Source organism: Electrophorus electricus, chromosome 1 (assembly GCF_041902795.1).
Source record: "Electrophorus electricus isolate QZ-2024a chromosome 1, ASM4190279v1, whole genome shotgun sequence".
NCBI classification, from domain to species: Eukaryota; Metazoa; Chordata; class Actinopteri; order Gymnotiformes; family Gymnotidae; genus Electrophorus; species Electrophorus electricus.
Window position 1 is genome coordinate 28680327 of NC_137497.1, and position 22091 is coordinate 28702417.

At 38.3% G+C, this 22091-nt stretch overlaps 1 protein-coding gene across 2 annotated transcripts; it reads left to right on the forward strand.

The window, feature by feature from the left end:
- The first annotated feature begins 1987 nt into the window (after positions 1–1987).
- On the forward strand, positions 1988–21278 carry ttc33 (tetratricopeptide repeat domain 33). Of its 2 annotated transcripts, none has more exons than XM_027007952.3 (5): positions 1988–2093; positions 3291–3512; positions 13166–13247; positions 15538–15669; positions 20699–21278. In XM_027007952.3, the coding sequence occupies exons 2-5, from the start codon at positions 3292–3294 to the stop codon at positions 21062–21064; spliced, it is 801 nt and encodes a 266-aa protein (XP_026863753.1). In that variant the 5' UTR covers positions 1988–2093; position 3291; the 3' UTR covers positions 21065–21278. The 2 variants fall into 2 exon arrangements, with proteins under 2 accessions (XP_026863753.1, XP_026863752.1); XM_027007951.3 differs by lacking the exon at positions 1988–2093 and adding an exon at positions 2186–3115.
- The last annotated feature ends 813 nt before the right edge of the window (positions 21279–22091 follow it).

A 22091-nucleotide genomic window follows, 5' to 3' on the forward strand; every position in this document is an offset into this window, starting at 1 on the left:
GAGAAATGGCCGAATCCTTTGTATGTTACAAAGCAGAGATCTGCAAGACAAGGTCAGATTAGAAGCATGAGTTGAGAATGACAACTCGTTGTCCAAAGTTATGCCCAGGCTACTAGCAGCTTCAGATGGTGATACCAGCTTCACATGGTGATTCCATATGCTTCGCCATCACCTGTTTGATTACCTCAATGTACATGCAATCCTCCCAGCACTTGACAGCATACACTATATTGCTTTTTTTTGTGCCAGGGGACACAATCTTGGGGTAGACCAATTTTTGGCATAATGTGATTTAGGGATTGAAAGCAACAGATATGTGGTGTTTGGAAAATATCCATCTCAATTGTTACACTACTCCTGCCACATATGGCATCACCACTGGTTTCAACAATGTCATTCTCCACTCTTCAAACTGCTGAAGAGCTGTTTGGGTATCTTCCCAGCTTCAACTCATGCCTGGTTTGGAGAACCACATTGGCCTAGGGCCTGCCTAATATGAGCTTTCTCTCCTTCCCTAGTTTTCCTCCCCAGTGTCAGTGGAGACACTGCTGGCTTGGTGGAATAGCACCCCGATGACTCCCAGTTTGTGCTCTAGTAGGTGATAGAGTCAAACCTTAAATACTGTGTGTATGTGTTGGCGTATGTTGCATATCAGCTTTCAGTCGTCCCCCTTCTCCAGTCATAATTTTACAATACAGAAAGGCTAACCTGCCATTTTTCATGTCCTCCCAGGTAAAATTGATGCGTCTTACCACTGAGTTGATATGGTCAGTAAAATGTACTTCTTGAGATTTCATTTTAACCCAGGTATCGTCTTGGGTCTTTACAACTAGCTGAGGCTGAAGAATTCACCTAGATGGGTGATGAAATGTTTCTAAATAAATAAACTTGTGTCCAGATAGCCTAAGTCAACCTTCATGGTTTCTTCTACCTGAATTACTGAGTATGCATCAAGGCATTGATCTTATAGCTCGAGATAACAGACTCTCTCCATCTCCTTCACCTTTCTTCAGTTTCTTGTTTTGCTTATGTTTTGACACTTTAATATAATTTATGAAGTGTCCATAGTCACCAGGATCATTTCTGTTGTGAGTAACCTCAAATGCAGCATTTTTTAAATGATTTTTTTTTTACTTTGGGTAACGATGTTGTGTTGTGGTGTAATGCTAAGGTAATATCATGTCATGTTTCAGTGCATGTTTCATTTTTTCTTTTTTTTTGTGATGTTTTGTGTTCACTCTTCTGCCTTAATGTATTTGTGATTTTGCTCAATGAGGTCATGTTCTCAACATTTGTTTGCTTCATCAATAATACTGTGATTTGATCTTCCTCAAAAGCACATGTATATCTATGAGCCAGTATCTCAGAATGGGTATTAAGGTGCTATTATGAGAATTATAACTGAAGAAATACAATTATTGTAAATATTCTAGTTATTCAGATCACACATGAAGATTTCTGTGAGATAAACCAGCAACTAATGTTACACTTTCTGTGGCCTTTAAATTAAGTGCAGTTGGAATGTCAGTGTTTTCCAAAATGAACAAGATTTTCTGATTTGTTACATTAGTTAATGAATTCAAAAACTGTGAAAAACTATAACAGGTTTTAAAGGAAAGTCATGTCATCTGGCTAAATGCTTATACTACCAATCATTCGTTGTAATCTACTCTTGCTATGTTACAACAAATCATAGCAATCAGTATCTTTACCTAAGATGACATTAATCCTTAATGAGACCTAATATTGAATTTTGAGTAAAATGCTGAAATTACATTAAAGGTTGTTATTCTTGAGATTTGTTTTGTCATGACACCAGAGATGTAATAGTTGATGTTATTTCACGGTAGCTTGTTTTGCAACATCTAGAACGGTTCGTTCACAGACAAAATTTTATGAGGGTTATGATTGCTAAAGCTAACTACTGATGAACTCTCCGTCCCTTTGTTTCCGTAATGAACAAATTCTCAAATCTTATCATATTAATTTATCACAGATTTGTCATTGGCTGTGTACCTTTAAGAGTGTTTGTTTATATTGTAGTATTTCCGGTGCTAGTCTGGCGTTTCTGACGTTAGGTCCCTCTGTATAACGTGAGTAACAAATGTTTTCTTGTGGATGGCATGCCAAGCCAAAAACACCCACTTATTTTGTAAACCTATTTGTCTGTGATTGATATTGCGATTTTGCGTGTCCTTAACTGTGTTAAACTGCGCCACTCAGGTAGCTTTAGTCAGCTAAGATAGTTAGCTAGCAAGCTAGGCCAGGGTGTGAGCTGTGGCAAGGGTTAACCATATGGAAATGCATCAGCATAGATTTGTGTGGTAAAAGGCTGACTGTTGTTGTAAGAATAAATAATTTAGAAAGTGCATGACAACGTAATGTTAGATAACTCGCTGTATCTCGATTGTTACTCACCATTCCTCTATAAAAGGTCTATAAACTGGATAGTTTAAATGTTTTAGCTCAAGAAGTGCGCAGTTGAACCTGGCTAGCTAACTGGCAACGTTAGCTATCTTTAGTTAGCACTAGCCAAGTTATCTGGCTTAATGCATGTAGCTTTTGAATGATTTAAAAAGCAAGGAACGTACCTAGCTAGTGGAACCATAAGGATTTTGCTATATTGCTAGTCATCTGCCTCAGCGTCATGTCTTATTTAATAAATTTAGCCTTTTGCATCATAGCTACGTCATGCGCCACTGATTCACAGTACATGGTAGCTTCGTTAAACCGTTAGTCAAAACCACCCTTTCTGTTGTTTACCCTGCTCCAGTGCACATAACATTTTGGTGCGTTAATTAGATTGCTAGCGAATTGTTCTTGGAAACGCCTGTAAATTGATCTTACTTGTTGTTCGGTAGATGTGAACCATTCCATTCATAGTAAGAAAAATTAAGTTTACCTACGTTACTGATTTATTGTATTAGTATTTAGGGGCAAATAGATACTTTGCTCGCATGTAGTTATAATTTCTTGAGTGGCCTAAGACTTTTCACTTCGGTTAAATTTTAATTATATAGCACTTTTCACAACACTCATTTTAATAGCACCTTTACAAGAATCAAAGAAAATGGAGCTTGTAAGAAAGTGTCACATCAGGTTCCATGGAGAGAACGTGGGTGTATGTGTATGTGTATGTATATATGTCTGTATGTCTGTATATATGTATATGTATGTATATGTGTGTGTGTGTGTGTGTGTGTATGTATATATGTGTGTGTGTGTGTGTGTATATATATATATATGGAGTCAGTTATACACTGTTACATACGTGATGTCATCTTTAACAGAATGGCCTCATTTGGCTGGAAGAGAAAAGTGGGCGAGAGGGTTTCTAAGGCAGCAGTGCAGCAGTTTGAAATGGACTCAGAAAAGGTGGAGGATAATGGTCAGATAGAGGGAGTTGATTGGCTGCACGTGATCAAGCGTAGGCGGGAGTTGTTGTTAGAGGACTGCACAGCCAAGAGCAAGAGGTTGAAGGAAGAGGGAGTACTACTGGCTGAAAATGGAAGGTAAGTGTTTGAGCATGTATGCATGTAGGTGTGTTGAAGGGTGTACGTGCATGCATGCACATGCATATTCTTGTGTATTTGTCTACAGTAGATGCTCCTTTAGGCAGATATACATGCAGTACCTGCTGTATTATAAACACATACATTGCACTTCACTGGCTAATGTAGATACACTTGCATGTGCATTTTACAGATGTACAATTACACTGTAACTGTACTGTCATTTGGACTGTAACCCATAGGTTTCCATTCACACTGTCAGCCACCATTTACCCCTCTCACCTCTGCTGGTGTTTTTACATGTGAGAGCATCACTGCTGGGTTGCCACCCAAAAATACTATTCAGCAGTGGTGGTGTGGTCAGATATTTGTCCACAATAAAGCTGTACTTAATGGGAGTATGTGGTGTACGTGTTGAATGTATCTAGTGAAAACTTAGTACTTGAGATATTCAAGTACGGTTTAAATTTCTTTTGAATCTGCAGTTGTGGTTATTTTCTGAATGTACTGGTCCCATGGACTAAATTGGGTCCATTCTCATGTTTTCTACTTTTACTCTTTTTATTTTTGATGATTGGTTTCAGTTATGAACATTTAGGTTGGGTTAACATTTTCAGGTGGTCATGCAACACTTCAGCAGTTCATCTTTGTTTATTGTGTTCCTGGAATAAATGTGTTTCCACAGCATTAGTTTCTAGCATCTTTCTGACAAGAAAGCCATTCCTAATCTCACTCAGTAGTTGTTGGAATCCTTGATATGTCTGTGAAGAAATAAGGGTATTATGCAGTTGGAAACAAACAAACAAGAAAACAGTGTGCTGGTGATTTTGCTGATTTGTTGGCTATTTGGGGACACAAATATGAGGATGGGCAATAGAGGTTCAGTTATGTAAGGTACAGCAGCTTGCTCTGGCAGAGGCTGGGATTGTTTGTTTTTTTGTTTTTTTCTATAATTCACATTGACTTGTGAGCATGATGGTGGGGGGGGTTTGTTTGTTTGGTTTTTTTTACATGGAAGTTACATTTTCATGTACATTTTAAATTTAATTTGAATTGTTGTGACATATAGACCTAGTTCAGTTTTCAATAAAAATTGCATATATTGAGGTTGTTTTGCGTGAGTCCATCAGTGAACAAGTAAACGAACAGCTCTGGAAAAATTTAAAGGTCCCCATATTTTTAAAATGTATTCCAGTAGGATGCCATATTCATGTAGCGATGACAATATCAGGTTTTTTTATTTGGCATAAGTTTAATACCACTAAAGACTTTCCTGGAAAGGGAGGGGGGGGGTGCATGAGCGCACATCCTGAAGACCTTGTGATGGAGGGGAAAACTGCAAAGTCAAATCTGTTTTGGTAATCAGGTTTAGGATATAAAATTAAACTAAGAAAACACAGGTTGCATTCATCCCTCGTGGCTTCTTATCTGTCATTACTTATCCCCATGCCATGGCTTTACCTACTACATAAAAAACAGTTTAAAGTGTTTGAACTAACTGGTTCATGGTGGATCTGGCCTGAGCAGATTCTTTAGGTAATGTGGTGATTTACCGTAGGTAGTCAAAAGATGGTGCTGTTGTTCTTATACTGGACAGAGAGAGTAGGTTTAGAGCATGTAGTTGGTGTTTGGTGTTTGTGCTGGTTTTAGGAATAAGTACACTTTATTTGTAGTGTAAAATGGCATTTAAAAAACTCACATACTCTTGAAGAATGTTGAGATTATCCCCTAGTGAACATAAATACCCTAAAAATGTACCAGGCTGACGCTTTTATTCAAAGCGACTTACAGTTCTGAGTAAGATGCAGCTTGAGTGACTGAGGGTTAAGGGTCAACAGTGGCAAACTGGCAGTGGTGGAGCTTGTACTGGCAACCTTCTGATTACTAGTAAAGTAGCTTAACCACTGAGCTACCACTGCCCACTGGTAGGTGGGACAGTAGAAATCCTGCCAAACATCTACAATTATGGACAGTGCAAATCTTATATTAGGCGGTAAGACATGAAACCAGTACACACATGTATATTTGTTTATGTATATGTTGCATCATTTTATATTTGATGTCAGGGATGCATACATTTAATATACTGGTTTTATGCTCTTCTATTAGTATTTCTATTGTCTGTGCCTAAATTGGAAAAGCTATCCGTATGCCATCAAGCACACTAAAACTGTCATTTCTAGTGTCTTTTAGGATTACCTAAAAGAAATCAAAGTGGACAGTGAGTCTTGCCCTCAGTATAAGCACGGTATCATATATCAAGCAGCCCCCATAAACACTGGCTCTGTTGAATCAGAGCACATGTTGAACAAAAGCAATTAAGTCACAGCCCGCAACTGGTTTGAAAGAGCCAGAGAATGGCTCAGATTTCCTGGAAAGATGGAATTGGGGATGAGGGAATACATGTGATTAACAGAATCCAAACCTGTACGGGAAGTGTTTTGTTCTATATACGTTCTTGTATTGTATTCTTAGTCTTAAAAACTGTATCAATCTGTAACAATTTACTAGATAAATTGTTGGAATTACTTATTTTATTAGTTGGTATGGCATAACAGCAAAAAAGATAGAGCCAGAAGGAAACACGGGCATGAGGGCTCCCTGGAACATCAGCACTATTCCGCTCTGTCAAACTTGAGGACAAAAGAGAGGTGAAGTGACAGCATCATCACATCCCAGTTTACCCTATCTCTCAATTCCCCTGATCCACACCTTTACCTAAAATGGGAAGTATTTAATACAAATATGTTTTCAGCCTAGCTTTAAATATTGAGACTGTGTCTGAGTCTCAAACATTTACAGGATGTTTATTTCATAATGTGGGAGATTTTATAGGAAAAGGCTTTACCCCTTGCAATAGATTTTTATTCTTGGTTCTAGTAAAGAGCCTGCACCTTTTGATCTAAGCAGACGTGGCAGGTCATGATGCACTAGGAGTTTGTAAAGGTACTGTGGAGCAAGACCGTTTGGTGCTTTGTAGGTCATTTAGAAATATTTTATAATCAATATGCATATAGCTAAGATAGGAGTAATGTGATCAAACTTTTCTAGTAAACTATTTCTAGTAAATACTCTGGCTGTTGTTTTGAACTAGCTGGACCTTGTTTTAACTGTTAATGAAGGTGAGATTGGGAGACCATTGAGGTTTATTATGTAATTAAAAAGCAAAGTCCTAACTCTGTGGGCCTAATAGAAGCACTTCTGTTTTGTCAGGATTAAGTGAGAGAATGTTTATCAACAGTCAGTGTGTGAAGTTCTTTATGCCTTCCTCAATCATAGTAAGATGATTTGTCCTCTGGTTTGGTTGAGACATATAACTGTTATCAGTGTAGCAGTGAAGTTTAGCACAGTGTTTATGTATAATGCCATGTAGAGGTAGCATATATAAAGAAAAAAGTAGAGGCTCTAGAATGGATCCTTGTGGGACACATGGCTAACCATGTTTATGCTGAAAAGTCTCCATGTATGTTAACAAACTGATAGCAATCGGCTAGATAAGATTTAAACCAGGAAAGGGCTAGTCCCCAATCCCAACGTTTTCGAGTCTATCTAGTAAAATATTGTGGTCTGTGGTGTCTAATGCTGCACTGAGATCAACCAATATAAGGCAAAGAGGCATAACAGCAGTCAGAAGCCAACAACAGGTCATTAACTACTTTAATTAATTAGTGCTGTCTCTACTATGATGAGGCATAAACTCTGACTAAAAGACTTCATGTATCTGGTTCTGATTCATGTATGAGCTTAGCTGTAGTGTTACAGCTTTTTCTGGGATCTTGGAAATTAATGGAAGGTTTGAGATTGGCCTGTAATTTGACAGCTGACATGGTTTGAGGTTAGATTTTCTGATAAGTCATCTGCTTACTGCTATTTTGAATGATTTAGGTATGTAGCCAATATTCAAGGAAGAGTTTTTATTAAATTTAGTAAAGGTTCAATTACTTCCGGTAGGATTTCCTTAATAAAGAGTGTGGGCAGTGAATATAGTAAGCAAGTGGAAGATTTTGAGTGTTAGATCAGAGATATAACTTCAGGCTCTTGGATGGGTGTAAAGGATTCTAGAGTCTTTTTTGGCTTGGTTGTTCTGATCTCCAGTTAGCTGCCCAGTGTCACATTAATCTTTAATGTGCTTAATTTTCTCATTGGGGAAAAAAAAAATCATGAACTCATTACTACTATGTGATCTGAGCTTTGAAGTCAGTTTTACCCTAGTTAGATGTGCAGTTGTACTAAATAGAAATCTAGAATAATTTTTCCTTCCACGCGAGCTGGAACACAGTTTAGTCCACAGTTTAGTGTGGCAACGTTTACATTCTTTCAACTGTTCTTTTTTTAAACTGTGAATGTGATCATAATACCATGGTACTAATTTTGTCATTTTTAATTTTTTTTTTATTCCTAAGTGGCACAACCTCATTGAGTGTACAGCGAAATACTCATTCTAAGCATTCGGTCATTTGATCAAGTTACGCGGGGTTTGGGGATATCTCGGTCACAAATGATGACAAGTCTGGGAGAGCCACAATAAATCTAGATGCAGTGGCTGACATGATTGTGTGTCTAGTGTGGTAGCAAGGTGAGGTTACTGTATTGTGGCTCATATGTAGTTCAAATGAAATGAGGGAATGGTCCAAGGTGGCATCAGACTCGGATAGTATGACTGTTCTCTATGTCTACATTGTATATCGGTACTAAATTAGTAATTAGATTAGCACTCTTAACTCCTCATATAAGCAATTTAAGAATTAATCTGTTTGTACAAGTTGTTCTTTCATGAGGCCTATAGACACTGATGTGAATTACTACTTTATGCTGTTCACCAGCCCTTGTTTAGTGCTTTTAGTGCCCCTTTTGCAGAATCTTTGTCATGCTAAAGGTGTGAGGATGTTACAGAAATAGACAGAAGGGAAAATGGCCCTTTATATCTTCATGAGAGGTCAGAAGAAAAATGACACCTTTTGTCTAATCACCTACTTATAGTCACTTAAGGACATTTTCAGACTAGAATATTTTCTGGACACAAGTCCGCTTGCTCCGCAAGTTCGATACGTTTGCTCAAGTGTGAAAGCAATTTTCAGGGTACCGAGTGGTTCAGGATACCGATCTCTGGTCCTTCTGAAAACGCTGGACTGGGGTGCAAGCTCTATTGTGGTCCACAGCAAGTGTGGAAGCTATCTGCTCCTGGCACCGTGTGGGGCTGCATGATTGGTTAATTTTGTAATGTGACTGCTTCAACTTTTGTTACTTTCCTTTTCAAGTTTCATGTATTTTCTGAGTAAATAAATGCTTACTATCCAGAAAATGGATTCAGAAAGTTTTTCTCAGGTACCTAACTTTTTTTTTTTTTTTTGCATAGCACTGTAGAGTATATTTTACTGGAAAAAATTAAAAACTGTATATGCCCTCCTTGCACAGTGATTGTTTGTATCCAGACAAAATGTTAAAAAGCAGCAAACTGATGCTTTTTCCTACCACTTTATGAGCCTGCACACAGAAAAGTGAAGTGTGGACTTGTGAAACCAATCTACTGTTCAGATAGAGTTCTTGTGCGTCAAAGCAAACCAGTGAAAAAGAGCTCCTCCCTCAAACAAGCTTACAATCTGTCCTGGGTGCAGACTCGAGTATTTGGAACAAGTGTGAAAATCCCCCAAGTGTAGTTAGCAAGAGAGGTCTCTCTCTCTCTCACACACACACACACACACACACACACACACACACACACACCAGTCAGCAAAAATGTGAACCTTATTTGCAAATAGAATGGCTAAACTGTAACCAATATTGTGCTCTAGGCTGCTTCCATGAATTTATGACTATGTCCATATATGATACCACAGTTTGTTTGTTCGCTACTGTATCCTGTTGAAGCTGTGTTGTAAAGATCGTAGAGATTAGGTTTGCTTTTTCCACGGTTTCACTTGCGTATTATTACATCCACAGCATGCAGGAAAAGACGCTACTGACTGAGTCACCAGAATATCACATGATCATGTATGCATAAATTGGTTCCACAGGAGCAAATTGCAATTAGTGTAAGACGGAGAGTTGGGTTTCCAGTAACTGACATTTGGCAGAGTTTCAGTCACTTCTCTTCTCTCCACCTGCACATAAATTAGAAAAGTACTCTTTAACTTTTGTTGATTTTTAAGCTTGTCTCAACCAAATTTGATTTTTACATTTCGGCTAATATGACTCAGAGGTCATATGCATATGTTATCTCCATACCTTCCAGTCTGTTATACCAAATGCAAAAATAGGTTGCTCACCCTAAAGTGCTCTTGGGCAATATTTGTGTATTACTGAATACTGAGTGTCTCGGAAAGAAGCTTGTTGCCATTGACGAAGTGTAATTTGGTTTTAAGGTGCATAAGTTAATTGTAATGAGGAAATGATGTGGATCTGGAGAGTAGTGATGATGGTGGCTCAAAGCCTAACAATGTTTCAGAACAAAATCTAGATTTCTGACTGTTGCCAGAAGAAATAAAGGTGTGTGTGTGTGCGTGCGTGCACATTCTGTGTATTACTGTAGTTGGTGTTTTAAGAGAGTGAGATGATGAGAGATGCTTACTTCAAACTGAAGAAATTAATTTCACTTGTTATTAGTCCATGTATATTGGACCTGCTGACTTATGTAGGTGTCCTCATTCAGATCTTGGCCAATTCCTTTGGCATTGTTCTCTACCCTTGGAATGAAGGCATCCTTGAAAGCAGGATACTTTTGTGTAGCACAGCTATACCAGTTTCCAAAGTAAGGAGTATTACTCAAATCAAAATATTTTCCCAAGTTTTACATTGTTGAAATTGTCACACAAGTATATAAATATGACTTGAATCAGATATGAAATTATCATAGCAGCTGTTGCTGCTGTAATTTGAAAGTAAATTGGGACAGTATTGGGATGTGCATCATGCTTTTACGTGCCTTTTCATCATGCTGTTTTGTTTGCTATTGGTGTATATACACATAAAATGGCAAATAAAACAGCAATAGAATTTTTTGTTCATATGCATATTTTCTCAGAATTGGCTTCTTAAGAACACTTTTTTTTTTTTTTTTTTTTTTTTTTTTTTTTTTAAACATTTGTTTTAGTGCAGATTGGGTGTATAAGAAGTGTAAGAGTGATAGCATTACACCTGAATTAAACCCAAGGCACAAACACCTTTTGAACCTGCTTCATTGTACACCCTGTGAATTCAAAACTTTCTGCATGCTTTTAATGGTATATCCACTCAAATCTGTGTGTGTAATATATAATCTTTACTGATCATTCGCAACAATAAAACCACTGACCGCTGACGTGAATAACGTTTGTTTATCTAGTTACAGTGGCATCTGTCATGGGATGTGATATATTAGGCAGCAAGTGAAGTCACTACTTGAAGTTAATGTTAGAAAAAGGAAAAATCAGTTTCCCTATTTGACACGGGCCAAATTGTGATAGCCAAATGACTGGTTGTAATATTGAGAGGAGAGCAGGACTTGGTTGCAAGTTGATATATTTATTTAAAAGAACAAGCTAGAAAAAAAAGTATCCAGTAATGGAGAAAACAAATCACTATAGAACTTTAGTATTACAACGGACACTGAACAGACATGCATGAAATGCCAATTCTAAGAGATAAACAATAATTGACACCTACAATGGAAAACACAAGTTATAAATACACAGTCATCCAAAAACAAGATACAGGTGGGATCATGGATGTGTGGAGACGCACATAACTAGAAATGAAGGTGTTAATGAGCACAGACCACAAAAGAGTGCATGGAGCTAGTTGGAGTGGAAACCACAATATCAGAGGAGGGGAAACCCTGACAGACTGGTTCCCATTTTGAAGTGGTTAGGACCTACCAAAAGTGATCCAATGAAGGACAACTGGTAAATTGAAAACAGGGTCATGGGTGCCCAAGGCTCACTGTGTATGAGGAGCAAAGATTAGCTTGTCTGGTCCAATCCCACAGAAGAGATGCTATAGCGCAGACTGCTGAAAAAGTTAATGCTGGCTATGATGGAAAGGTTTCAGGACATATTGCATTGCAGCTTGCCCATGCTGATGTCCACGTCTAAAAGCACCTAGTCTGAGAAGAGACAGTACCAGGATGCATTATGCAGAGAAGTCGTCTTGTTTTTGTTTTTTTTCCACAATATTTGAGTGTGTCTGTGAGAACCTTTTGCCCATTCAGTCAAAAGAGCATTTGTGAAGTCAGGCGCTTGTGTTGGATGAAAAGACCTGGCTTGCAGTTGACATGCCAAATCATCCTAAACATGTTCAGTGGGGTTAAGGTCAGTGCACTGCGCATGCCTTCTGGAGTTCCTCCACATCGAAGTCGTCAATCCATGTCTTTATTGACCTCACTTTGTGCACATGGGCACAGTCATGTGAGGACAGGAAGCTCTTCCCCAGTCGTTATTATGTTCAAAGCATATGCCTGTCCAAAATGTCTTTGTATGCTTTGTCGCATTAACGGCCCCAGACCAGGGATCACACAATCTCTAGCCTGATGTCCTGTGGCAGTCAAGTTTTCAAATTGGTCTACCAAAGTATAACACCACCCTGCTAGATGGGCTATCAGAAATAATCAATTTGACAAGACAAATTATTTAAATTGTATAATATTTAAATAATTTCCTATTGCAATTGTGTAAATATAATTTTATCCTCATCATAGTGAAAATAATAATAATAATAATAAGAAGAAGAATTTTATTATTATTATTATTATTATTATTGTCATAGTGCCATATGTTAGTTTGGCAACCCTGTACTTCTCTCAAAAGTATGGTTGTTTCATCTGTGAATTTTTGTTTGTGCTGCCGTTCCTCCATGTTTGCTGCCATCATTGTCACTGTGTCGCTGGCTCACATTCAGCTTTCAGATGGAATGAGAGGGATTAACTTGATTGGATATTGCAGTGGTACACCTAACCGCTGTGGGTCATGTATCCAGTCAAACCAACCTTTCTTTCTAAATGAACCACTTTGTAAAGGATTAGTGTGTATGTGCCAGTCAATAACATGGTAAACAACATTTCTACCATGACCATATGTGCCTTTGGCTTATTTCTGCATTTTGTCCACAAAAATGGAGCCCTATGCATGCTCCTTGGGTTTCGAACCCATTACCTTAGCATTGCTAGCATCTTGCTCTACCTGCATTAACAGGTACTGTTTTCAGATGATTAATGGAGTTTACTTGAACTCCATTATTCATTTGGCATGTACATTTATACAATGTTGAGTATACATTAAATAGACATTGTTGCATACAAAATGCACATCTATCACTACTTTAAAAATAAAGATAATTTCAGAACAAAGTTGCTACTGCGTTTTGTCATTTACATGTACACTGCAATGTAGTATATCTTTATTGTGAGTATTAGGTTCAGAACATAATCTGAATTTCATATTGACACATACCTACCATCAAGTGGTGTATAAAATGTTGGTTTGTAATTGATTTAAGGTTGTGTGGTGATATTAAGTAACATTTGTAACAGGTGACCTTAACAGAGGCTTAGTGCTTTTATGTAAGCAAAGATCCCTTTTCATGTGTTAGCATGTTTGAGTATAAAAGAAGGAATCTGTGTCTGTGTCTTTCTTGTAAATGTTCGGCAGTATATAAAACCTGTTTTTGTGGGTTTCCCTCAGACATTGGGAGGCGATCAAGAAATGGGATGAAGCAATTCAGATGAATGCAGAAGAGGCCACCCTTTATGAAATGAAGTCACAGGTTTGACTACATTCTAAATACTTACAACCCTTTAATATGAAGTATGATCAGCTAGGCTTGATTTTATGAATAATTCTCTGTGTAAATGCTGATTTGGTAGGACACATCTAAGTGTCCTTGGCTTCGTTTAAAGGTGCTATATACATTTAACTTCATTCATTCATTCATTCTAGCTAAGCTCATTCTCTTGCTTTCTTCCAGAACAGCTATAAGCATGCTCTCTGTCTGTCTTCATATGCTGTCACTCCCTTTGTGGCTTCCAGTAAACTAACTCTCTCCCTCCCTCTCTCTCTCTCTCTCTCTCTCGCTCGCTCTCTCTCTCTCTCTCTCGCTCGCTCTCTCTCTCTCTCTCTCTCTCTCTCTCTCTCTCTCTCTCTCTCTCTCTCTCTCTCATACTCTCACCCCTGCTTACTTTTTCTCTGCCAAAATGATTAGCCCACTATCCCTGGATATGCTAAGCGTTTGGCAATGCTATTAAAACACTTGTTAAATTACTGGCGCAGTGGTAGCTCAGTGGTTAAGATAGTTGTAATCTGAAGGTTGCCAGTTGAAGCCAGGTTGCCACTTGCCCCTGAGCAAGACCCTTAACCCTCATTTGCTCAAGTTGTATTCAGTCATAATTGTAAGTTGCTTAGGATAAGTGTTGGCTAAATGCCATAAATATAAATGTACTGGGATGTACATCTTTGCAGCAGGAGCAATATAGTTGGTAACAAGTATATGCCTAAGGTTGATACTGGTTTGATTTACTATGGATACTGTGCATCAGTCACCAAATCAGTTTATTTGTATGTTTTGTTTTTATTACATCTGTTGGTCATTAACAGCAAATGCATCAAAGAGACAGCCAGTGCACACCCATCAGAGGTGCAGAGAGAAAAGATCATCTGTCTACCTCTGTCCTTTACCTGTCTACCTTCTATTTTTCTATTATTTCTATTTTCTCTCTTTCACTTTCATGTTTTCTTTCTTCTGCTGACAGATCACATGTGAATGGCATGTGAGGCATGCTGTGGCGACTTTTTTTTTTTTTTTTTTTTTTTTTTTTTTTTTTTTTTATGCTTTTGGTATGGTAAATGCATGCTGATTTACTTCATGTATTGCTCTCATTTTGCCATCTATGATCTTATCAGTAAGTTAAAACATTTTCAGGAAAGGCTCTTGATCCCAGATTCCCAGAACAAAGTTTGTAAGGACAGCCCCATATGAGTCTATTCAGCTGAATTGTAACCACAGTAGTCTGGATTGCTCCCAGGAAGTACTGGAATAGGGATTAAAAGCAACATTTTTAAAGATATTTCATTGTAATTCATGTATAATTTTATAACTTCAGGTATTAACATTTGAATTTATTTTGGTTAGGATAGTATTGAAAAAATGAAATTGCCTCCCTGTCAGTGATGGAACTGATTTTAGTGCTGTTCAAGTCTTTACAGGTGAGGGCAATGAACTGCATGGTACTGAGAATTGTCAAGGAAACTTGACAAGCTTCAGAGGTTTATTTGCAAATTCCAAAACACATGTAATTCAGGCATATAATTCAGTTAATCCTTTTTATGCATTACTGCTATTTTTCTTGACAAGCTTGATATTTTCCTAAGCAAAAGGTATGTATTGTCTGGTGATTTTGTCCAGTTGGACATGTTTGATATAATGAATCTGCATTCCAAGAAATTCAGTAAACCAACCATCCATCCATTGAGGGAGCCGATGTGGGAGAGTTTAAGTCTCAGTGTACGGAAGTAATAGTCATACTGGTTCTGATATTAGTGTCTTGTTTTGGCTGCTTATGGGGAGAAAATAAACCTCTGCAAAAGAGCAGGCTTCATGGGGCTAACCTGGGGAAATGGTACTACTAGAAATAAAGGAATATGAGCTCAGCAAGATGTGAAAAATAGAGTTCTGACAGATTGTTGCAATATTTGCTCTAACTAATCAATAGCTAATGAACAATTAAAAGCCTGAGGGCAGTAAAGCTCATTTTTCTAAAGTACTGCTTTTAAATTAACAGTTTTGTCTTTCTGTTTAAACCTAGATGACTTGCATAGTCATTCCTTTCATTTAATATGTGCATCATTGCCCAACAGTGTAGTGTTCCCTATGTGTGATTCTAAAACAATTTGTTACATGACACAAAAAGAATGTTGCAATTCTAAATACAGCTGACCACTGAAGGACTTAACTGAGGAAGTTTCAGTTGTGACCATGTGTAAACTCTACTCAAAGAAATTCTTTATAGACAGTTTTGTTCTTTGTTCTAGTCTTTGAATTCTGGCCTGTAAACTTGTAGGTGCTGACAATTCTTCAGGAGGTATTCCCTGCAGTGCAGGCAGCAGAAACTGCAGTCAGACTCCGCCCGAACTGGTGGGAGGCATGGCAGACTTTGGGCCGTGCCCAGCTAAGCCTTGGTGAGGTGGAGCTGGTAAGTATTCGTATCCTCAAGAAGTGTGTGTGTGTGTGTGTGTGTGTGTGTGTGTGTGTGTGTGTGTGTGTGTGTGTGTGTGTGTGTGTGTGTGTGTGTGTGTGTGTGTGTGTGTGTGTGTGTGTGTGTGTGTGTGTGTGTGTAAACCTTAAACATTTAGATTTAATCATAGTCTTTGGTATAACTGTCTGAAGTTAATAGTTAATTTGCTTGTTGTGCATTTTCATATGTAGATGTAATGGTGAAGCTTCCCTTAAATACTTGGATTGTGGGGTTTGTATTCACTTGTTTCTGCATATAGAAACATTTTGAACATTTACATATTGAACATTTGAACATGTGCTAATCTTTAAACTCCAGGATGTGCAGGGTACATTTTTATAATGATACATGGGTGTATTTTGTGTTTGTGCAGACATGCATGTCGACACCCCACTCACCTCCACCAATACTCAAGTTTTAAGGCATGCTAATGCCAAGAGTTGCATGGTTGAAGTGTTGTACATGCACAAACAGAAAAGCATTCCATCTCCCTCCCCTGAAGCTCTGTTAGGTGTTCAATTTTGAAGTCAGCGTGTCAAGTCAAGTCGAAATGTTTTATGTGTCTGCCTATTTGCGGTTCCTCTTTTTTCCCCCCTTTCTTTCTTAAATGTACTGCTGCAGTACTTTAGTTCACTGGCAGCAGTATTAATGGAAGAAAATGGCAATGAAATAGCAATGCTAATATTAACAGTCATGTCCAAACTTGTGCAGCAGAACCTTTGTAGAGAAAGTGTTAATATTGGGAATCTATCAGAATATATAAACTTAATGACTTGATGTTTTTCCAAACCAAATTTTGTTTTAATTCTGCTGATTAGTTTTTTAGGGAACCCGTAGCACACAACAAAAACTAAACTAATCTTTATTACTCAACTTTTTTTTTTTTTTAGTTCATGAACCACCCAGCATTAAAACTTTTGAATGACTCAGTTACCACCAACTGCGTGTGAGTACATGTCTGTTAAACCTAACCAGTAACACTGTAAAAATGGGGCAGAGACTCATAGTTGATATTAGGGGTGCCTAGTTTGGGGGGGGGGGGGTGTAAGTTTAAAGTCCTGGGCACGTCATTTTCTGCACACTCTTTGGTTTTCCTTAGTGAGATACCTGATACTTGGCTAAATATCCGGCTACTTATCCAGAAAAGAAAGAAGCCCTGCTCCCTAGCCTTTCATTGATTTAAGTAAGAGTTAAACCATCATGTCAGTGAAAATGACGTTTATGTTTTCTGGTAAACCTATTGTGGTTTATTATGAATTATTTCTCATGACTCTCAAGATGTGATACCTAATCTAGTGTTTCTATACAAGATCTTAATCCATCTTCTGTTGAATGCAAAGTGTACTGGCCACTTTGAACATTTCTACATGATTTATACAGGTGACATGCATGAAACACTTCTGCCTGTACTTTAGAAAGTCTCTGGCTCTCCATCTGTAAACGTGATTGAGCTCTTTAGAGTAAACTTGAAACCTCCCTTTTACAAGACAAACCATGAGCCCAGCTGAGTAAACGGCTTACTTTTCTGTCAGCACAGTGTTTGCTCATTTGAGAAATGTATGGTGAAGTGAGGTTAACTGGTAGAGAGCAGGTTATTTTAGAAATGTTTTCTACATTTTGTTTAGTGCTATTGATGGAATGTGTGAAAAGCTCTCATTATAAAGCTTCATAATACAGCTTTTTTTTAACTGACCATTAGTAAAATTTCAGGGGATAATTTGACTTGTTCACATATGTTTTATCCACACTTCCACATCACTCAGCATATACTGGGATGCTTATCTGGTCCCACATATCGTGTGTGTGCGCGTGCGCGTGTGCGCGTGCGCGTGCGTGTGTGCGTGTGCGTGTGCGTGTGTGCGTGTGTGCGTGCGTGTGTGCGTGTGTGTGTGCGTGTGTGTGTGCGCGTGTGTGTGCGCGTGTGTGTGCGCGTGTGTGTGCGCGTGTGCGTGTGCGTGTGTGCGTGCGTGCGTGTGCGTGCGTGTGTGCGCGCGCGCGTGTGTGCGTGCGCGTGCGCGTGTGTCAGAGTGCAGATCTAGGATAAGATCTCCAGATCCGTATAATCAAAAAATGATTATAGGTTTCTAATATGGTGTCTAAGAATTACAGACAACTAAAAGATGCTATGTGCTGCTCTAAAGCTTGGTTTGACCTCTCCAACATGACAGATTTTAAGGCCAAATAGTTTTAGGATGGTCTTTATTTAAATGTGTATAGAATGATTATGGACTGAGACAATTTATATTTGCAATGCATAGTTATTAAATGCATTCATTCAAATCATATGCAAGGAAAAAGCAAAGGTACTAAAACCTTTAATTCAAAACAACATTGTACTCAGGTGACATGAGTATTAGAAACAATTAAAAACAAAGAGCTTTAAAAATGAAAGCCATGAATATCAGTTAATTTTGCAGGTAATAAGTGAAGTGAAACAAGTATAGGGGAAAATAAAATCTTACAGTGAGGAACATGACTGTACTAAATATAGATGAGATGGATGGGACTGCGTAAGGCTGTTTCATGGTCTTTAGTGGAGATGAAGGATTTTAATTTAGCTATGGTCTGTAGTTGGAAGAAGCATATTTTCTTAAGTGTTACTTTCTTAAATTTCAATGCACTAAGTTGAATTCGAAAATTTGTAGGCAGAGGTCCTATCTTGTCCTTTACACTGTTTGTAGAGTCTGGAGATCCAAAAAAGTTTTTTTTCTTCATTTAACTGAAAAAATTGACACCCAATGTTTTACATTTATGAGTTAAAGATGGCACTTGGTGTGCTGTCATAACTAGGTTTTACTGGTAGGGATAGTCATGTATCGTCTGCATAAATGCAGTATAAGAGATTATATGTCTGGAAAATGGAACCGAGAGGGGGGATATAACGGGTATAAGAGGGTCCAAGATGGAACCATGGGTGATTTAATGTTTGAGAGGAGGAGAAACAACAAACCTTTCATAGAAGTCATTTACTTAATCTGTGAGGTTAAAGATATTATTTGGAAGGGACAAGGAATTTTGTTTTTTTAATTTTATAATTTGTCATTTGCTTAAGATTCTTCCATGTTGATGTGGAGTTTCTGGGTCAGAATTGTTGTTCCAGTGTTGTTGCATAGTTGGACTTTTCTTATTGCAGCATGCAACTTGTATTTGGCTGCTTTGTATTGATCCCTGTCTCCTTTTTGTGTGGTCATTACTTTTCTGTGTAGGATGTGAAATTCTTTGGAGAACCAGGGTTTTTCAGACATGGAATGTCACTGTTTTGATAGGGGTGCACATTTCCTTGCAGAGCTTGATGTATATGACATCACTGTATCAGTGAGTTTGAAGCAGTCATAAGCGCTGCTAAATATATTCCAGTTACGTGCATTTGAAGCACTCATGAAGCATTTCAGTAGCATCAGTGGACTAGGACCTGACAGATTTGAATGTTTTCTTGATGGAAGTAAACTTTTGTCTGTATTTTGGGATGAGGAGTAATACAGCATTGTCAGACTTACCCAGTGAACCCCTCAGGAATGCACAGCAAACATGCAGAATTGAGATGTAGCAGTGATCCAATGCTTTATTTTCTCTGCTATGGAAAGTGACTTTATGCTTGTAGTTGGGGAGTTTGAGGCACAGGTTTATTAGTGTTGGATCCTGGTGGATCGAATACACCAACTAATACAACTGAAGCAAGTTTTCTCAGAAGTAACATGCACTGCATTTCAAACTGATGCTTTAATTTCCTGAGATTAGTAGCAATGAAGAATTGTTGAGTGGTAACTAGGGAGGCTACTGCCTTATCAGGAATTCATTGAAGGAGCCATAAACTGAAGCCTGAGCAATCTGCATAGTCTCTGTTCTTTTGGTTTTTTATGTTATTAAAGCAAGAGCTTATCCATTTGATTCTTGAGGGTTTACACACTAGATAAGATCAGTCTTCTGAACCTGGAGAGCAATCTAGTTCTCCCTGTGCTAGGTGTAACCTCTGGAATGTTGGCAGATAGTCCCAAATCTCCAAGTGTAGTTAGTCTTCCTGATGTACAACAACTCATCATGGCTTTATTTCCATAGACCTGATACTTTTCTGACAGACATCACAGACAATAGAGAGCAGCAGAGCAGGTGCCAGGACAGGCCTCATGCCAGACCTCATGGCTGCCATCTTGGCCGTAAATGTTTCTGCAGCTGTCAACAAAGGCTGAATCATTAGAAAGGTTAAAATCATAGCTGTTTAATATAAACATTGCTGTGGTTCATGAAACGGTGTATAATACTTTAAAAATATTATGTAGATATTTAATTATAATATTTAATAAGATTTTTTTTAAAAACTGCATGATTGTGAAAAGCTGTTCTATGCAATTCTTGTTATTCTGTGATTGCATACAATGTGTCATTTGTTTGTTGTCCGTTTCATCTTGCATCAATCTTTTACTCAAATAAGCATGAAAGTGAGACAGGCTAGCTCCATCTGGGAGAAAATCGGAATTCCTTTACAAATACCTTTAGACCATGTGTTGGTATTTAAAAACAGATGACAACTGAAATGCAAAGACAGCATATGCTAGCAAAGGTTTTATGACCAATAAAAGTCATCCCAGGAAGGATAACAATGTCAGAATGGTAAGGGCTTAAAACAGTCTCTGCAAATATGCACGTGTTGGAGGTTATCAAACCCCAAGAGCCATTCTTACAGCACCAGATGTTGTGTAACAGTCTGATGACATAAGTGACTGACTTTGCACAGTCATCAAGCAGGATTTCAAGACTGATCTCTCCATCCTAAGAAACAGAGTAGGAATACTGTCCAGAACATAAAATGGTTTGACAAACATCTGTGTATGTGGGATGAGCAGAAGTATAAATGTAAGGCTAGGAATAAGTTTAGGAAACTGTTCTTACAAAAAAAAAAAAAAAAAAAAGGATTTTCTTTTAAGTTTACCCTCCTGCTGGGATGGTTTTGAGCACATGTCTATATTGTATGTGGTTATGTCCATTCTAGGCTGTGCGGTCCTTCCAGGTGGCAGTGCACTTGAACCCACTGGAGCGCACTCTGTGGGAGGAGGACCTGAGCTGGGCATTGCGCCTTCAGGATCAGAAGTGCACTGCCCAGCGGAAGGCCGCAGAGGAAGATGAGGCTCGGCGGCTCATTGACGAAGCCCCTGAACTGCAGCGAGACTATGAAGACTTTGAGAGTGACGATGTTATCAACGCCTGCACAGCTGTGGCAGAGCGCCAGAAAAGATATGAAAACTTGAAGAGAATGACTGTTGTTGTGAACACACAGGGTGTTGCCACAGAAGTTGCAGTTGGAGGAGATAACTGTCATGCTTCAAATAGTGTTTTAGTAAAAGCAAGAGTATTGTAAGAAGTGTGGATTATTTTTCTTTTTTGTGGGGGGGGTGATATTTTTAAATGGCATGCAAGGAATTATTACCTCATAGAAGGTAATATTTGGTTTATTGCTTTTTGTGGTTTCTTGTACAGTGCGCTGAAAATCTATGATGCTGATTGTAGTATATTATCCCCCTACACTGTATCGACTTTACCCTACCAAATATTTTAATAAAACCTTTTGTTCATCCAGGCCTTCATCTACCATTCAGAACAGATAAACATTTTATACCTGGATGTCCAAATCGGTGTGTACATTTTAAAAATCAGTATGTCTGTTCGTTCATTAATATGTCCATATGTAATATGTTCATACAATGGTAATTGAAGTAAACACAAGAATGCTATTGAGGGCTCTGTTTCTGACATACCAAAAGACTTTTTATTTAGCCTTGTTTGTTCTTCTCCTGCTTCTCCTGAGACAGATTAGGCCAGGAATGTCGTCATTCTCATCTCACTCTCTAGAGGCTCCGTTTAACTTGAGATCTCATGTGGGAAGATAGTGCTGTTAACAGTATGTATTACCTTGCCAGGGCTGAACGGGAACAGCAGCATGCACACATAGACACATTGATTGCCAACAGCCGAGGAGAAACTTGAGCTCCATAATCTTATTCGGTGTGTAGGATTTCAGTGTAGAGGTAACTTGTAGAATGTGCATATTACATTAGTTGACTCATCTTCTGAGGGTTATAGTATCACTAATGGATATAAAGCGGAGAGGTGTTTCAGGACAAAGCCACAAGCAGTACTTTCAGTACGTAGAATGGGGTGATGTCAGTTGTAGTAGATGATCTTTAGAGTTCTTTGATCCATTTTCTGAAGCCATTCCTATTCTAACCAGCTTTCAAGTCGTGAAATGAATGCTGGTATCTACTGACCACAGACTGGCTATTTTGGCATTTACCTTTCCAAGAATGCCATGAATTGAATAACTTCATATAATCTGGACTGTATTCTTGCAAACATTCCATGGGATTTCTTTGAAATCTAAAACACTT